The 19782-nt window shown below is 47.2% G+C and overlaps 1 protein-coding gene and 1 long non-coding RNA gene across 2 annotated transcripts in view; one reads left to right on the forward strand and one right to left on the reverse strand.

Annotated features, from left to right (window-relative positions):
- LOC146185051 (cytochrome P450 3A8-like) overlaps positions 1-17565 on the reverse strand; it is a 38042-nt gene extending 20477 nt beyond the window's left edge. The window contains exons 1-2 of the mRNA XM_084606039.1: positions 17299-17565; positions 7875-7971 (exon numbers count right to left, since the gene is read on the reverse strand). Coding sequence (XP_084462165.1) covers positions 7875-7971; positions 17299-17366 — 165 coding nt within the window. The 5' untranslated portion in view covers positions 17367-17565. The remainder of the gene's footprint in view (positions 1-7874; positions 7972-17298) is intronic.
- LOC146185048 (uncharacterized) overlaps positions 1-19782 on the forward strand; it is a 310168-nt gene that overhangs the window by 71006 nt on the left and 219380 nt on the right. The window lies entirely within an intron of this gene.

The raw sequence follows: 19782 nt of genomic DNA on the forward strand, positions 1-19782 counted from the left end.
GCGCATTGCAATAAATTATGGCAACAGAGCGTAATGTTTAAGCTTCTTGGAAAATAGTAAATATTGCGCTTTAAACCTAAGAAGAATTATCATCTTCTAGGGTATTGTTTTTATATGATGCATCTTAGATCGCAGATGCTTCAGAGCAAAGCGCCTATTTTGTGCAAGGTTCGACATTGTACAGTAATATACTGCAGTAAGGTAGAAAGTTGGGCGAGCTGATACAGAGACGTGATTGAAATAATGCCCTGCGGTAAAAAAGACGGAGACTCGTAATGAACAGGACAAGCGTAAACTCACAACTACGTTTATATGAACAGACATAAGAAATATATACAGATCAATAAACGATGCACCTGCGCGGAACTGCAAGAAATTAAAAAAGTTCAGGGGCACTTTGGCTATTAAAGTGCTGCAAGGCGAAAGCCTGTACTGGCGCACTTTTGGGCATTGACATCGAGACGTCACGAATTAATTGGCTAACCAGTCAAATAGTTAATTAGGTAAATAATTCAAAATTAGTTAATTGGAATTAAACGCCCGGCGGGGTCGGCTTCGCATATGCATGATTCGACAGGTGACGTCATGGCCTGTCGTGACGGTACATCGCGCGCCCCTTGTCGAACACAACCAGCATTTCACTGAACGCATCAAAGTTCAACGGCCTTCTATAATTCGTTTACAGGAAAGGAAAGGCGTAGTATCTGTCACTCGCGGATTCACGCTATCATCCTCACGGTAAGCAAGAGGAATTATGAAGAGCGTTTCACGATCCGGAGCGTGGCGCAGTTCGTAAACGCTCGGCTGAGGATTCAAGCGATGGAGGTTCAGTGCACGGGGAAGATAAGATTTATTAATTTATTTTTAACTCTCGTTCTCGAAAGCCTGACACCCTCTACCGAGACCCTCTGCCGACAGCTCCTGCTGACAACGATGGGACCATAAAGGCTTTTGACTTGAAAACACCGCACTACATTTCATGTTTTATCTATATATAAAAACTCACCGTCTTCAAGGGAGATCACAACTTTTATATCCACTCATCCCCTTCCCCCAGTGCAGGGTAGCAAACCGGTTGCTTTTACTGGTTAACCTCCCTGCCTTTCCTCCTCATCTTCCTCCTCCTTCAAGGGAGACAGAAGGCTGCCTGATGCACTTATCACTTTTTTTTTTTTGATAATGTAGGACTACTTAACCTCTGATGTTAACCTATCTCGATGACGAAAAGAATGTTAGTTTGTGAAAACAGCGGGTAGCAGCCTTGTTCATCTTTCTTTTTACCTTTCTTGTTTTCTCCTTGATTGCATTTTGCTGCAATGTACAGCCACATGCAAGTAAGGGGTCTGATTATACGGCCCCCAAATATTCCTTCAGATGTATAACCTTTGTCAAAAGCCGAGAGGGTTTGGTTTTGAGCCGTATTTATGACTTCTTTAACAATCGTTGAAGTCCTAGCCATTGGAGAGGGTAGGACAAAAACTCTTGTCTTCAGAACGTTTGGAAACCTGGGAATGCATTACGAGCCACATAGTGTGGCTCAGAATTAGACACCCTGAGCTCAAAATTTTTGATAAATGATGTATATTTATGCATCGGGCGGTCTGGCCAACACACACCTTACCGCAAGATAAAGGGAACTCATACATTCATCCACTCAAGAGAACTCAAATCAAAGAAACTCATTCGTCTCGGAATATTGTGTGTTAGCCCCCTTTGTGCGTTAGCCCCCTTCACCGTTTTTTTATATGAACGAAATTCTTCACAAAACTGCTTATTTTTTTTCGTGCTGATTTCGGTTATTATGCTGCCATACGTAAAAGACGTTTATGTGGTAGACAAAAACGAAGTTAACAGGTCAGTGCTGTCATCTGTCGAGCAAAATGCCATCTAAGCCACAAACGAGAGCTGCTCGTTCGAAACGCTGAAGGGAAGAACCTATTCAGCGAGGACGAGCTATAGTCGTCCAAAACGGTTTGGGGACAGCTTTGCAAGGACGAGCGCAGATCGTCTCCTGCGTGTGTGCGGTTTTGTATGTTCCCTTTATCTTGCGGCAAGGTGCATGTCGACCAGAAGGGCCAATGTATAAATGTACGTCTGAACAGGAACATTTGGTGATCATATTGTTACGGGGATGCACTTAATGTAACAGCACTGCGATGGGCTGAACTCGGCGCTGAGACTTCAGTAGCCGTGCAGTGTCCACTCTGTGAGCGTCGTCCTCTTTCTCAACGCTTTGTCGTCGTCGTCTTCGTCAGTGAGCACATCACTTTGGTACCGCGTTTCCAGGTAACACTATCCCCCTCGGCAGAAGGCAACGTCCCGGTGCGTATTAGGCGTGCGATGTGGAGGGGGAGTAATATGGCTTTAGGCGGGCGACATGTACGATTTCGGAAGTGGGTGTAGCAGTCGGTGACTTTGGGTGGAGCGGTGAAATCTCATAGGTAACGTCGGTCACTGGGCGTAGTACACGGTAAGGACCTGTGTAGTGGGGCAGAAGTTTTTGACACAACCCCACACGACGGCACGGAAGCCAGAGCAACACCAGAGATCCGGGAGGGTAGTGCACATCGCGGTGGTGAGCGTCGTAGCGGCGTTTTTGAGTTTCTTGAGAGATGGTGAGATTCTGACGAGCAATCTGGCGAGCAGCGTCGGCTCGGGCGATGGTATCGCGGGCATAGGTTGTGACGGGGCTAGCGGCGGAGAGCAAAGTGTCGAAGGGCAGTAAGGGGTCTCTTCCAAAGAGAAGATAGAATGGAGAGTACCCAGCAGTGTCATGACGCGAAGAGTTATATGCAAAGGTGACAAATTGCAGACTAATATCCCAGTCGCGATGACTGTCGGATACGTACATTGCGAGCATGTCGGTGAGTGTGCGGTTAAGACGCTCCGTAAGGCCGTTCGTCTGAGGGTGATACGCAGTGGTGAACTTGTGCCGAACGGAGCAAGAACGAAGTATTTCCTCAACAACTCGGGAAAGGAAACAGCGGCCACGGTCGGTAAGGAGTTGACGGGGAGCACCATGGTGTAGTATGACGTCGTACAAAAGGAAGTCAGCAACGTCTGTGGCGCAGCTGGTTGGAATGGCGCGAGTGATCACGTACCGCGTGGCATAATCGGTGGCCACAGCGATCCATTTGTTTCCCGACAAGGACTCGGGGAAGGGCCCTAGGAGGTCAAGGCCAACACGAGAAAATGGCTCAGTCGGGATAGCAATCGGCTGCAGGTGTCCAGGTGGTAGCACAGGGGGTTTCTTCCGGCGTTGACAGAGGTCGCAAGCGGCTACATAACGTTGGACCGAGCGGTAGAGTCCAGGCCAGAAGAAACGCCGGCGCACGCGGTCGTATGTGCGTGAGAGGCCAAGATGACCAGCTGTAGGAGCGTCGTGCATCTGTTCGAGAACGGCGGAGCGTAGGTGTTGGGGAACGACCAGCAAGTGCTCAGCACCATCAGGTCGCATGTTGCGGCGGTATAGCGTATTCCCATGAAGGAAGAACAGGGCGAGGGAAGAGTCACGGCTGTGTGTGCGGAGGCGGTCGATAAGAGAACTGAGGGTTGGGTCCAACCGCTGTTCGTCGGCTATGTGGGAAAAGTCCGATATAGAGAAGACCCAGGGGTCCGACTCATGGTCAGTAGAGGAAGGGGGATCGACGGGATAACGGGACAGACAGTCTGCATCCTGGTGAAGCCGACCGGATTTATATACAACGGAAAAGGTATACTCCTGCAAGCGCAGTGCCCAGCGGCCGAGGCGGCCAGCAGGATCCTTCAGGGAAGAGAGCCAACATAAGGCGTGGTGATCGGTAATTACAGTGAAGGGTCGGCCAAACAAGTAGGGTCTGAATTTTCCAACGGCCCAAACGAGAGCCAGGCACTCCCGTTCCGTAATAGAATAGTTCTGTTCTGCTGATGACAGGAGACGACTGGCGTAGGCAATAACGCAATGTTGGCCGCGTTGTCGCTGTGCAAGAATGGCACCAATCCCGTGGCCACTGGCGTCGGTGCGAAGTTCCGTCGGGGCAGACGGGTTGAAATGGGCCAACACAGGAGGATTGGTGAGAATAGCGATGAGGGTGGAGAATGCGTTAGCCTGTTCTGGTCCCCAATAGAAAGGAACGCCTTTCTTCAGCAGATTGGTGAGAGGACGAGCAACAGCGGCAAAGTTTGGGACGAACCGGCGAAAATAAGAACACAGTCCTATAAAGCTGCGGACATCACGGGGCGAACGAGGACATGGAAACGCACTGACAGCACGAACTTTGTCGGGATCGGGTTGCACGCCGCTGGCATTCACCAAATGGCCAAGCACTTTAAGTTCGCGGCGACCAAAACTGCACTTCTTTGAGTTCAGTTGAAGTCCGGCACGGCGGAAAAGTGCCAAGATGGAAGAAAGGCGACTAAGATGGCTTTCGAACGAGGGCGAGAAGACAATCACGTCATCCAAGTAACATAGACAAGTCGTCCATTTGAAGCCGCGGAGTAAGGAGTCCATCATGCGTTCAAACGTAGCAGGGGCGTTGCAAAGTCCAAAAGGCATAACCTTAAATTGGTAAAGTCCATCGGGTGTGACAAAAGCTGTCTTCTCGCGGTCTTGTTCGTCAACAGAGATCTGCCAGTAGCCGCTACGAAGGTCGATGGAGGAAAAGTAGCGGGCTCCATGTAAACAGTCCAAGGCATCGTCTATTCGCGGCAGCGGGTAAACATCTTTCCTTGTAATCTTGTTCAAATGTCGATAGTCGACACAAAAGCGCCAACTGTCGTCTTTCTTTCTAACGAGCACGACAGGAGATGCCCAGGGGCTGTTCGAAGGTTCAATGATATCGTTGCCCAACATCTTGTCGACCTCCTGCTGGATGACTTGGCGCTCAGAAAGGGACACACGATAAGGCCTCCGATGTACAGGCTTTGCATCGCCGGTGTCAATGCGGTGAGTCACAACTGATGTTTGGCCCAGAGAACCGGCAGCAAAGTCAAAAATGTCGGAGAAGGATAACAAAAGGTTGCGCAGGTCCTGAGCGTGTTCGGGGCTGAGGTCAGAGGCAATCATTGCGGAAATAGGGTCGGTAATTGTGGTGGAGAGTACGGGTGTTGGAAGGACGCTTGAATGTGGGCCAGGAGTGAGTGCACAAATGGTGCAGTCTGTGAGAGGGAACAAGGTAGCAAGGGATATTCCTTCGGGAAGAACTTGGGGTGACAGACTGAAGTTCAGGATAGGAAGGTAGGTGCTGTTCTGTGTAACGCGTACGATGAGATGAGGAAGAACGACGTTGCGGTCAAGAAAGACCTCGGTGATAGGGCAAGCAAGATAGTCACCGTCAGGCACAGGTGGTAAAGGTGACAGAGGTAGGTAAACAGCAGAGTCAGGGGGCAGGCGAGCGAACTCAGTGGAGCGAAGGCGGGGTGCAGATGGAGGATGTTCTGAGCAGACAGGTAGGTCCAAACGAAGAAGGCCGCTGGAGCAGTCGATAAGGGCAGAGTGAGCCGTTAAAAAGTCAAGGCCGAGGATCACATTGTGAGGGCACTGGTTGAGGACAGTGAACAAAACAGGGATGTGATGACCGGCAAGGGTGACTCGGGCAGTGCACTGCCCAGTGACGGCAGCAGTACTGCCATCGGCAACACGAACGGTGGGCGAAGCGGCGGGGGTCTGTACTTTCTTGAGGCGGCGGCAAAACGATGAGCTCATGATCGAGACTTGGGCACCAGTGTCAATGAGGGCAGAGACGGGAACACCATCCACGAGCAGGGACAGGAGGTTACAGGGCGAAGAAATGGGCAGTAGAGGTTTTCCAGGTCGGGGTACCAATGCAGCGTCACCTCCGGGAGCTGCATTGGCTAGTTTCCCGTGAAGCGGCCGGCAGAGGACGGCGAGGAACTGCGGCCAGGAAGAGGTGAACGGGAACGGCGGGCTGGCGGGGAAGGAGACCGACTGGACACAGGAGGAGGCGGAGTAGTATCGGTGCGGGGCGGCTCATAACGAGGCGTGAAACGGGGGTGACCGTAATTGGAGTAGCGGTCAACGTAAGGAAAACGTCGAGGTGGTGATGTCCAGCGGCTGCGGCAGTGGCGAGCGATGTGGCCAATACGCGAGCACGTGAAACAGATAGGCCTGTCGTCAGGGGTGCGCCACTCATCAGGATTGCGGTATCGGTAGCGTGGCGCGTAGGTGTTGCGGGGTGTAGCGGTGGCGACCATGGGAGGGACGGAGCTCGAACTGTGTTGTTCTACGGTGTGGCTACAGGGGACGCCCAAGTTGGCAACCTCTTGACGAACGACGGCTTGAATGAGGGATATCGTCGCTAGGTTGCTGTCCGAGGAGGGCGGGTTGGATGCAGCAGGGGCGAGCGCTTCTAGTTCACGACGCACAATGCGTGTCACATTTTCAGTGTTCGAAGGTTGCCTTAGGGTCGGCAGATCCTCGCACGTGGAGGTAGGGGCAGTGTTGGGGAGCCGATCGAAGCGATGTGCAATGCGTCTGTGTTTGTCCTGCTCGAAATGTCGACAAACCTGCAAAACGGAGTCAACCGTAGCACAGTCCCGACAGAGTAGAAGATTGAAGGCATCGTCGGCTATGCCTTTCAGGATGTGCCCCACCTTATCAGGTTCTGGCATGTCTTTATCAACTTTTCGGCAGAGGGCCAGAACGTCTTGTATATACGTAATATAAGGCTCGGTAGATGTCTGGGCACGTTTGGCGAGGTCCCTCTTAGCGGCGAGTTGACGGCCAACCGGTTTTCCGAACAGGTCACGGAGTTTTTGTTTGCAAATATCCCAGGAGGGTATTTCTGCTTCATGCTTTTCGAACCAAACGCGTGCCGTGCCAGTAAGGTAGAAGATGACATTGGCCAGCATCAGCGTGGCGTCCCACCTGTTGTGCTGGCTAACACGCTCATAAAGCGAAAGCCAGTCCTCGACGTCGACCTCATCTGTACCGCAGAATGAGCCAGGGTCACGGGGGTGGGCTACGACGACAGTTGGGGTTGCGGAGGTAGATGGAGCCGCACCGGTTGTCATCGTGACGGTTCCGAGGTGACGGCCACTGCGGAGATCCAGCGTCAGATTGTGTCGAACCCGCGACCTCCACCAAGATGTTACGGGGATGCACTTAATGTAACAGCACTGCGATGGGCTGAACTCGGCGCTGAGACTTCAGTAGCCGTGCAGTGTCCACTCTGTGAGCGTCGTCCTCTTTCTCAACGCTTTGTCGTCGTCGTCTTCGTCAGTGAGCACATCACTTTGGTACCGCGTTTCCAGGTAACAATATCATCCAACAGTATACTGTGGCTGTACATTGCGGGAAATGCAACGAAGGAAAAATAAGAAAGGTAAAAAGAGAGAGATCAACAAGGCTGCTACCCGCTTTTTTCACAAACCAACATTCTTTTCCGTAATCGAGATAGGTTAACACGAGAAGTTAAGGAGGCGTACTTTATCAAAAAAAAAAAAAAAAAGATAGGTGATTGGCGCATCAGCCAGCCTTTTGTCTCCCTTGAAGACTGTGAATTTTGGTCTAAATAAAACATGAAATGTAATGTGTTTTGTTTTGTTTTTTCATCTGTGGCAGCTCCGCGCAGGTGCGTCTTTTTGTTGGCCGGTAAATATTTAGTATGTTTGTTCAAATAAACTTAGTTGTGAGTCTGCGCTTGTCCTCTTAATTACGTGTTTAGTCTTCGTCTTTTTTAGCGCAGTGCATTATTTCAATCATGTATAGTAATATGCTAAACAGACATCTCTACAAACCTCGCCTGCGCAATGTTTGCCCTAACCGGAAACGTTACGCAGAGCGTGACTTTCTTATTAAATATATCACAGCATTTTTACATACTCTAAAGAATGAACCAAGATGACGTCTTTATGTATAGTCAAGTTACACTTACTTGGGTGAGAATCTTTATATTTGGCCCAAATATGAGACCGAGTGATTCGTACGGAACTTGTTGATATTTCCAGTAGTTTCGATCCCGAGTAGCATACCTGAAAGTATTAAACATGTGAAAAGTCATTTAAAATCAGTAAGGAAATATATTGCGCAGGGTAACCGAGAAGCAATGCGCGACTCCGCAGGCTTCAGTGGGATGATACCGTAAATATTGCACAATAATATGTCCTACTTCAGTGTTCCATATGCCATACATGCTGCTAGGAGGTAAAAAATATTTTACCTTAGTGTGTCGAGATCTCTCTCTTTTGTATGGCACTCGCATATTCTATGTCAGATTTCACCGGTTCTTGACAACATGCAACTTGAGTTACGCCTCATTTTCATAAAACAAAATAAAAGCAAAGTTGTTTTATACGTGAGGGCAACGACGAAAACCATTTATTTATAGAGCATTTCGCCTATATAGAAAAAAAATTGGCTGTGGTTCAGCTCTGCATACACCGGGTTGAATTGCGTTAACAATACCTTCATGTAGGCGCTTATGGTTCAGCATGTAGTGTACCTCCATCTCTAGTCTTTTATTTTAGTCTGTGTCCGTGACCCCTGGCAGGAGCTGCCAACTTGGTCTCTCGTTTCACATGGGACGGTTATGTCAGATCCAGCCTGCCAGGACCCTGGTATTCACGTTACTCCTATAGGCCACTAAAGGACGTTCATACCGCTTGGTTAAAGCGGGGCTTTATATGTAGACTGGCAGGAGCTGCAAACTTGGGTCTCTCAAGGTCAAACGTGGTCCTTCCCGGGATGACGCGACGGGCTGAAACGTCGCGCAGTATTGCTAACGCAAATAAAAAAGGTCGCATACGATGGTCAAGCACGTTTTACAATCTACCGATGCAGCCGGCCATGCGGGAGTGGTCCCACCGGGAGCGAGGCACAGTACACACATCGTCCGTTCTTTCATCGAAGCGACTCGGTGACCTCTGTATTCTGAAGGAATCATTTCCAAACAGAGAAAATGCATTTTTCGGGCTTGTTGATAGGTGAGCATAGCGAGATTGTAGCGCAGAGCAGGACAGGACACGAGAAGATACCAACAATACGATCGTTTTGTTATTTTCTTCTTGTGTCCTGTCCTGCTCTGCGCTGCAATCTCGCGAAGGGAAAATTCCATTGCAATCGCCATAAGGTCATCACTGCTTCGGTGTCACAGGAGCTTCAAGCAGGTTCACGAGAATAACAATAATTTTCTGTTTCCCAGCCAAAACCTTGATTGGAGAGCAAACAATCTGATATATATTTGCAGTCTCTTTCATTTTCTACCGCAAACTGATTTTTACTTGAATAGTAGGTAAATGCTGAATAGAAAACGAAATGGTATGACAACCTCGAAGGCGCTGTCCGACGATCGGCTGCGTAACAATTTCGATTCGAAAGAAGATAACTAGTGGCGCCGCATTGAGGTCCGTTGTTGTTTGGCTCTCTGCCACAGTGATATCTGTTATGCATTTTTCTACTTGCCGCTTTTTGGTTGCTAAACGACGGCCGCGGCGCGGTCAACTTTATGGGTGCAATCTGAGAGCGCTGAGAGATATTCGTGAGATGGAGTTAGAAAAGCTTTAAAAATAGTATGCATTGAAGAAAGTGGCATTAACGCAATTTTATTATTGTTACAGGAAGAAAAATATATGAAACGAAAGACGAGTAAAAAAGATATAATTGCATCATTGTTTTAATTGCGACAAAAAAAAATAAAAATAAAAAGTAGAAAACGCCGTATAACAAAAAATATTTGTCCATTTGACAAAATGTTCTATCCGTTCTAAACAGAAGAAACAGTAAAATCACAGAAAAATTTAAAACAGAAAATATACCAGAACAGAAAATTTCTGGCAGGACAGCTGCCAGAAAATTGCCGTATTTTTCAGCAAAAATATTTGATGTCCATGCATGCCTTGAGTACAAGCACCTGGGTACTAATTGGCCGTACTGCAGGTAATGGTGAGAGTGCTCGGAGACCGTCTCCCCACGAAGTGAGTTTGTGTGCTTCCTTTCGAGCTCGTTCTGATCGTTCGTCCACATGAATAATTGCAACTCAATTTCTGTAGTTGCAGGAGCTGCACTGCAGGCAATTGGGTCAAGGTTCTGATCTCCTCTGAAGGTGCGAACAGCAGCATCAGCTGCCGTTAAATCGAGGGGTTCCTGTGGCATCCGTGAATATGTCACGTCGGCCCCGTTTGCGCGTCGAGCCCACGTCCTGCGTTAGGGCTGGGTTCTCTCTCTACTACTTTTTTTCCGCGGTAACGACTTCCATACCAGAAATTGTTTTCCCCCTGCCGTGGTACTGGGGCGAATCTCTACATAGAAAAGAAGCTGCCGCTCCCGTTTGGTCAGTGTAGGGTTTCCGTCATGATTCTCCTTGTACTATTATAAGCTGTCCTTTAGAATAGGTAGTACCAAGCATCGGTGTATCTTATCAGCTCTGCTGTGGCGCTTTAGCCCCGTACCGACTCGAAGACAATCTTTGTGTAGACATTTTATTGTTGTCGTCTAAGCCTAAGTCGAACTTAGATTTATGTGCTCACTTTAGACTATGAAGCATGAGCTTTAATATAACTTGACAGGCACGGTAGCTGTTTTCAGCAATATTAAGCAGTCTGAACGCCCCTATGAGAACATTATCGTTCCGAAGTTGAAATTGTCCGTTGGCTATGAGAGCGCTATACTGCAAAGCTGTCAATCCGTGCTCCACAGACCCATTACTTCAATCCCCAGTGCATTGATAAAGCATGCAGATGTAAGCAAACAATATTACAGAGCAGGGGAGGTTCCTTCGCATATTATATGGGGGTGTAACCATACTCAAACTTGTTGTGTTAGAATTTATGACACAATCTTTTGCGATTAAACTTGTCGTCGTCGTAGGTTTATTTGGACATTTTCAAAGCTTTTGGGATTTTCATGGAGTGGTATTTGGTGTTCAACATCCCAAAGTGGTAAGGGCTTTCAGAGAGTCCGTAGCGGGGGCTCCGAATTGATTTCGACTTTCCGAGGTTTTAACGTACGCTAACACCCATCAGTACACGGGTGGCCTTATGTTTCACCTTCAACAAACCATGAAACCAAATTTGTTCCAATATATATATTTTATCAGACGCTATGGTACCTTCGTCGATGAAAGGAAGTGATGTTTTTTGGTTAAATTATTCATTTTTCCTAGATATCACTTCTTTTATAATAAATAACAAATCCCTACTTATGTATATCGTGCTACACTGTATATCCCTACTTATGTATATCGTGCCTAATGCTCAAAGCATTAGGCTGCGTAATCGCCTACTCAACCTGAATCTTCCTCTAAGGAAACAACATTGTATGGATATACGCGTTGCTTTACGCACCATCGCTAATGATTTTAGCGGCGAAGAGCGATACCATGCAGAAACTAAATCTTCTAGGCGTATTTCTCAGAAACATTAGCGCGAGAAAAGCTTCGCTAACCGCATATTTACTGCTTGGTATGAATACTTTAGTTTTCCCATCAAAACCTCAAGAACGCTATTCCTGAGAGAGGCTGTATTTGTTGGTCTGCATTCACAGCTTACAAAACTTGATTTACGGTTTTCTGAATGGTCTAGCTTATTTTCAGGGCACATTGTTAAATATCAAGGACCTCAGAAAGTTACGCCAGAGCTTGCTCATCCCTTCGTTGCTATACAAAAGCAAGGACATCTACATTCCGCTTCCTCTTGGCTCCAGCTGACGACTCATATTAGGACAGGCATAACTTCCTCCTATATCGGTAACTCCCGAGCTTCAAATACGGTGCTGTTCTTGCGTGGCTACAACCCTGCTTTTATAGCTCTTTATTTGCGCCTTTTGATCTGACGTCATTTCTGGTGCAGTGGGGTCTACTTCTGTTCCCCCCGCGCACGCACTGCACGAGACCGCAAGCTGCACGTGAAAGTTTTCCATGCTGCCAATAGGGAAAAGAGCATAATCTGTCACTATTTCTGAGTCCATTACCTTGAAGAAACCTACTCGCTTCGAATTTATTCCATCTCATTTGCACCAAGCAGCGTGCTTACGCTAGACTGTGTTCGGTTCCTATAGGCTGCTTTTCGTTTGGAAGCAGTACTGTCGGCAAACACCGCGAAGCGTGATAGGATGTCAGACCTTGAGGCGGCACGCATACCAGTAAGGTTGCGGCAAATCATTATTGCTGGGCAATAAAGAGGTGAAAGCGGATGTCAACCCTGCGAAATTGGAGGGCCATTATTGCTACGACGGCGTCACGGCTAAGGAAAACGGTGCCGTTTGCCGACTGTCGAATGAGCCCAGAGCCTCCACTTTCATTAATAGCACTTGCAGAAGGAAAAAAACACGAATTTGCGCAACGTGGATATAGGAAGTAACGCAAAACAGAGTGAAAGACATAAAAGCGCGGTGGCGGAAAAAAAAATAAATCTTTTATATATCAGATGCGGGCCCTTGCACCGATCGCAACAGCAGTTTCATTTTCCTAGACAGTGGGGCGCCGTCATTCCCCAAATTCTGTGTTCGTCTTTCTTTTTAGCTGCAAGTGCATATTGGTACTGTTGAGAAAAGAATATTGTCTCCATTACATTGATAAAACTTCGACAAACTTCGGCACACTTGATGCCGCGTAGGTGCGCTAACAGTCATTTTGCTTAACTTGCGCCGTTCTTAATGACCGTGCTGCGGAGTTAAATCGAGGGTTCAATTAAGGGCGAACAGTTTTATTCATGAAGGAGGAAAATGAAGGCTTACGCCATTTCGTCTGCGCCTAAGTAACAATAAGAAGCACAATATAACTTGGTTTACATCCGAGTATTTTGTTATAAAGTTTTTTTTATATTTTATTATTCTACCTCGCCCAAATACTCTCCCTCCGCGTTTCCTACAAGACTAAATAGAAGACTTCCATATATTAATTGTGCGACCTGTGAAATGTGACAGTAATCAAGCAGGTATTTCCTTAAATAAGCCGAGGCTTCATAAACAGGCAGAAAGACTCCTTCGCTAGCGAGGCACTCACACTAAATGGCAGCCCGCTGTGGTGGTGCAGTGTTCAGCAGCGGTCGACTGATGGGACCTAATATATGACATCGAATTCCGGCCGCGGCGGTCACTTTTTTATGGAGGCGAAAAGCAAGGCTCCCGTGTGCAGTGCGATTTCAATGCACGTTAAAGAACCCCAGGTGGTCGAAATTTAGTGAGCACTGCCTTGCGGCGTCTCTCATAGCCTGAGTTGCTTTGGGACATAAATACATAAAGCATAAAGCATAAAACACCATAAAGCAATCCAAACATCAAATGCGAATTCGGCACGCAAAGACTTGGTTTTTGTTGCGAAAGCAACACTACGACCGCCAAAGCGAAACTTCGGGTGGCCGCCGCTACGCCGTGAAGAGGCGTAGATACAGTCTTCCCATAAAAAAAGAAAAAAAGTCAGCCTGCCATGGCATTTGAACTCACGTTACCCCTATGACACGGGTAGGAGCTGCCAACTCGGGTCGCTCCTATCACGGGATTGTGATATCAGAATCAGCCAGCCAGAACCGTTTACATTTTCGTTACCCCTACGCACGCAGGCACGTCCATACCGTTTAGTTGAAGCGAGACTTTATATGTGCGCTGGTAGCTTACGCTCTCGCGTCATACCTTTAAAGGATGAGCTTAAGTGTCCCCAGTAATGTAGCATCTTACACTGATAGGGCGTGCTAAGGGAATAACGTATCAACCAAATGATGCTTCTGTCGTTGGTTTCGCAATTCAACTAGGGTTAACCTGAGCTAAACCCCAACTAATTTTTCACTTCTGATTCGTTTCTCGGATGCATTGTGCACTAATGGCAGTTTCTGACGACCACAGCATGCAAATATTGACAGCTGAACACACGGGAAGTTCGGCTACAGTGGTGGCGCCATGCGATACAATTTGCTTTTAAGCAAATGTCACAGCAAAAGCCCATTGTCACGAGCGCTCCGAAAAGGATTTTTCTTCCTGCGTGCCAAAATAGTTAATTTCCACTCCACTGTCAGTCAAACTAGAATGTCACCACCACTTCCAGAATTTGTCACGTATACATCCAGTGTTATCAAACGAAAAGTCGCAATACACACGTTTTCTTTTGCATTGCAGTATTTGGGTTCAAAAGCGAAGCATAAACTGTATGCAAACTTAGCTGACTGCACACGGCCTGTAATACTGTGCAATATGGCCAGAGGCCTTCGATCTTTCTTCTGGTTACGACACTCCAGCCGAAGATTCATATAGGGCCAACGCTGGCAGCTAGACACGCAGCTGTGCAATGAAGGCCATCGAGCTGCCGCCGTAGCGGCGGCGCCATCATATTTCGAGTTACATTCGCACCTAAATGCCTAGACATGGTCCTAATAGGTGACGTTTGGATGCGCTTTTCATTAAGCAATTGTAGGGGAGACGGTCCAACGATAATTAATAACGTACAGATTTCTCACAGGAGAAGACGTCAGCTGAAAGGCTGACTGCGCAGTATAAAGCCTGCTATGAATGAAATTATTATGTCGCTCTGCACACTTATCAACTCCCATTACACGAGGCTCAACGCCATTTACTTGCCTCTTGCCTCCACTGTTCAATCCAACCACAAAACTCAAAGCACGCAAGCAGAACTGCCACCGCAGTCCATGTTGAGTACCTAGCGCATGATAGCTATGCTAAAGGCGCAGCCACTACCTTCGTCAACCTAACTTTTGACAGATCTTTTGACAGATCGTCAGCAAACGCATATTATGTGCCGTCGTCCTCCTTGCCTCACATTGTTCATGTTCAGCGGCACTCCGGTGTAAGAGTACAGCGTCGTCGGTACCACCTCGTCTTTGGGATCGGAGCAGTCAGGCGCAAGTCGGCCTGCACACCGGTACACTGCTGCGCGCACGCCAATTAAAAGGCGCCGCCGTTTTCTTTTGGGCCTACCCACAGCTATTGGTTTCGTGGTGTTAATTTTTAACTCTGCGTCAAGCTTCTCTCTTCCAAATATCTCATGAGTTTGTGAAACGAGTGCTTAAGGATTATAGCACATAATTCTGCACTTTGCGAGTGAGCGCTCTATTTTCCCGGAAAGGCGCGATGGCGACGATTCCACATCGGCGCTCTGGCTGTTTACCAGCTGTGCACAAACAGATATTGCTTTTTAGGTGGCATAAACTGCAAACTGAGCTCCCTTAATGTTGCATATCTTTCATCGGGTACACCAACGATACTCTCACTTGTTTTACTCATCACGGCATATATGCTAGAAGCGCCGGTGAATACTAACCTACCACCGCAAAACACACCAACGCCGCATGCGACTCAAGCTTCCCGCTGATTTCTTTGACCAACGTGCTCAACCCTTCATGCTAAATCGTTTTATCCCACAGTATGCTCAGCAAGCATTTGCAGCTATATTTAAGCTCGTTAAAATAAGTTCCGCAGGAGAATACAACTACAGATTCCGGGCACTTTCAGCAGTGCTCTGATGATCGGGCAAACCGCGTTTTCATGAGTTTACGCGCGTTGTGAGACTTACGCACTCGTCGCCTTCATGTCACTGCAGTTGTATCTGCACTACCTCAATATTTTCATTCACAAAAACTTCTCTCTCCACAATCACCGAAATGGCACACTTGAATCCGATGGATTCGATTTATCTATACTCTTCGCGGAAAGGTTCGGCGTCGGCTATTTGAGTTTGAAAACATAAAGTGTTCTTCACAATCATGCACATATTTCAAGATGATATGAAGACGCCTGTTTCTTGCTCCGCAAATGCCGGCTTCGTTTTCCTTGCCAGTCTGTTTCAATGGGGCCTTGGGAACTGGCGAGACCTTTCTCGGCCGCTCTTTTGTAGCCGGAATGACATCTCGAAGCGTAAAAAGTGTTCTCAGTGGTCCCACTCACACAAATTGAATTACGAGACCGCTCAAACGTTCAATTGATGTCGAACTTCCCCGTAGAATGAATAGTTGGTGGACTTCCTTCTCGGTCGAAACAGCACCCAGCTGCTCGAAAGATGCCCTTCTTTGCTCAGTGGCGCCGTGTTGCGGCAGTCACAAGCGCTATATGAAGCTCTCCCGCATCGTTACGGAGAAGTTTCATGACCAGTAAGCATTTAAAGACTCTGGTAAGGCGCACTGCGGAAGCCTCGATAAAAAGATGTATTGCCGTGCTGTGCAGTAGTTCCGAGTTTGCCTGAACTCGGGATCTCCCCGAGCTGGGGTAACGCCTTCAGATGATGCCCTAATGATGTCAAGATATGAAATTTAATCCTGGGAATGCCTTCCAGTCTTACAGTTTTATTTATAGTCATTCTGAGGTTATCCCCACTTGTGCGTCATTTCAGTGGCTGTTTTAGTCGTTGGCAAAGTACGACTCACGTGAACGCAGCTTTGACGTATTCTTACATCTGTTTATCGTTGCACCGCGTGCATTACGTGTGCGAATAATTTGCAAAACTGCCATTGTTTCGCTAACGTTTTCTTCAGTACTGATCATATCAACTTTACTTCTATTTCACCAAATGATGCGATGATCTAACCGCATGCTTCTAAGGATTCAAAGTTTGTATAATGATGACAGACCGATCGAGAAAATTTGTGGAAACCTATACATTATTCGCTTGAATTATTTATCGGCCTACTTTGCTCGTGTACACAAATGTAATTGCAAAATCAATTATGAAGCGATGGTAAATTACGATGATGAACGTCACTTTTATTCTCAGTAATGAATCCTACATACAAACAAAATCTAAAACAGCAGTGATCTTTGCAACGTTCCTATTTCGAACATTAGATAGGGCATGCAACTAGATCTTCATGAATGTAATTTTGTGAAATCAGTGAATAAAATACATCGTGATTCAAATTAGTATATAATTTTATCACACCCCTTGCCTGAAGCAAAGCAGTGTAATTGGCTCACAGCATCAGATAAATTTACGTCGTAAACCATCCGCCTTACGCTTCTAGCGAACGTTCACTGCTTTAAAGTGCTGCTTCCCTCTCTGAAGAGCGTCATCTCTGAGTGAAAAAGAACATCAGCCTGAATTACTTTGCTCCAGTTAAAATTTTCTTTAAAACTTTATTGCACAAACGACATCCAGCTTCCCCCAGCGGCGCCTATTTTCTCTTATCTTCTTTCATCCTATTCATTCTCGCCTCCCTGGCGACATATTTCAGGCTCCCAAATAAAGGTATAAAATTACTGCAGCATTTCTATGCTCGCACAACATTCATTTTTACCTTTTGCGTTATAGTATGCGCGTGACAAGTATTCACTTAACATATTGTAAAAATCATTCAGTATCCGCGCGCAGTACTTCATACCAACGCTCATTATTCTATCAAGTAAATAACATTAGTATCACTTACAGGTACAGCAGACCGAAGACCGTCAGTGCGAGGATAATCCATTCCCCCCATCCCAGTACGAACACCATACTCGACGTGCTTATTCCTGAAACGCCGACTACAACTGAAGCGGGGCGATTACGGCGCTGTTTAGTCCCACTGCAGTTTCTTTCTTTTTTTTTTCTTTCCTGCCGAACAAAAGCCCTATTTGACCCACACAAACGCTCGGTATCTGGGTTCAGCTCATAGATACGTCGTCGCAATTTATCGGCGCTCTCTCCTTCTTCGGCGCCGCCGCAATTCTGCAGCGTCCGCCGCTGGCTGTACGCTGTGGCAACGTCAGCAGAAGAGTGCACGTGACCTGATGTGTACACGAATCATGGCTTCATGGAGCTGAGAGAGAGAAACGGCGGTAGAGAGTGGAACGCTAACGAAAGAAGAGAAGGGAAAAGAAGCCAACAAAGAGCTACCAAGGTCGTCTCGTGCTTGCTCAAGCTAGGCTACACGTGCGCGATATTTTCGCTCGCTTGGACAGGACGTACGCTTGCTCTCACATCTCGACACTACTATCATGACTCCACTGAGGAGGCAGTTCGAGCAAAAGTTACAATTAGAGTCCAATACTATACCAAAACGACTGTCCGGGGTACGAGAGGAGCAATGCAGGAACGTAGTATTGTGTAAAAGTACGCGGGGTTTAACGTCTCGATACAGCAGGCACGCTATGGCAACGCTGGGAGAGAGGGCTCCGGGTTGATTTCGAGCACCGGGGGTTGTTCTTTAATTCATTTCGACATAACACATCCTTTGGGCACAATTAGCCTTACAAATATATTTTTTTTTTATTTTAGTTAGAAGGCCAAGCTAATATTTACTTACGTGGTTGACTAACATGCAGGCATTCTCGATAAAAAAAGCACAGCTCTACATTGCTCGGTACTGTCCGACTTACTCGCAAACGTAGTTTAGGTTGTTATCATTTTGTTTGACCACACAAGTTGGCCTTAAGGTTCCTATACAGAGTGGCTCTTGAAAACTGCTTGGACGTGGTATATCGTACGCACCGGAACTGAGCCTGACTGCTGGAGATAACTTCGTAGAAAACGCATAAGTGCACTTGCCCTTGTTGTTGTCGCAAGTACAGTACTCAATGTCTTATCAGCTTCGCATTGTGGTGGGTTATCGCGTGTTATTTTGCACAATTACTTTAGTGAGCTCTTGGCACAAAGCTGTGGGCCTGAAACCCCAAATGATAAGAAACCCCAAATGATTGATATGTAAGGTTCTAAACGCTTCCAGGGGTAAAACAATTTAACTAGCGGAGGTGCAGAAAGAAAATATTAATAACTGCTCAAGACTCCAGCATTACTGCTCACCGTTTGTGTTCTGCCTTTGAGACTGCTTACATCGAATGTAGTTTCGTTAAAGAAAACGTCCGTTTTCTTGCTTGAACAACCGTCTAGTAATGTAGCAAATGCGCGAATAATGGCTCCCACTTATCGTATTGTCATCTGTTCTATTGAAAATATAGGAAATTTTCATTTCTAAAAACTTCGCCAATTACTTTGTGCGGGCGGTTCCGTTCTAAGGCTTAGAGTCAAACGCGCGTAACATTTTCCTCCTCGGTTCAACCAACACAACTGTGTAGTGCAGGGCACTGGTTTATATTTGCACCACATTTTCGCATCGAGAGTAAACGCATCATCATCATCATGATCATCGTGATCATCAGCTACTCGCATCAGGTGCGCAAGCACGGCCTAAAGACGCATTTGGCAGCTGCAAAACAGCATGGCGGCTTCAGTACGTCAGTCCTCCTCGCTGATTCATCGTGTTGCCATCGCACGGTTGCTCCGGCATCGCCTTATTTGGTCAAGGCAGAGAAGCCGCACTACGGGCCAGAAAGCAATAGGAACGGTCAGCGCGTCTCGTGATGATGCGCATTGGGTGAACCAGTGATCGATCGACGGCCGATGCAGCGCCCCTTTTATGACCCAGAAGTACTGGCGAGAAAAAGGGAGAAAGCAAGTTATCTACGGATGCCATCTTATCTCCAAAAAAAGAATTGAAAACTACGAACCCTCCACAAGAGAGCATAAAAACGGAAGCAGAGAACGATTCGCCAGTACGAGGCGGTGCTCACACGCGCAGTCCAAGTTCGACAGTTCTGGCCGCAAACGCCCGCATCGAGGAGATACAGGAATGGGGAAATTAGGGGTTATGTGAGTAGTTAAGGGCCTGCACGCGAACGATGATCCACGAAAGGAGCTGCAAACTGGAGCCACTAACGTTCACTTTGGCCACTGTGGGGAGTCGTAGTTTATTGACGATTGCTCCGTATCCGGTTCCGCATCCGACTCTGTAGCGGAGGCGGGAACGGAAGCCATGAGGTCTGCGTGAAAGCCGTTGCGCAAAACTCGCTATTTCGGAGATGGGGGAGAGAGTAGTGGGAAAGAGCTGCAATTAGAGATCCGAGGTTTGAATGAAAGACTGTAGGAAAAAAAT

Source organism: Amblyomma maculatum, chromosome 6 (assembly GCF_055883805.1).
Source record: "Amblyomma maculatum isolate TAMU_Amacu chromosome 6, ASM5588380v1, whole genome shotgun sequence".
NCBI classification, from domain to species: Eukaryota; Metazoa; Arthropoda; class Arachnida; order Ixodida; family Ixodidae; genus Amblyomma; species Amblyomma maculatum.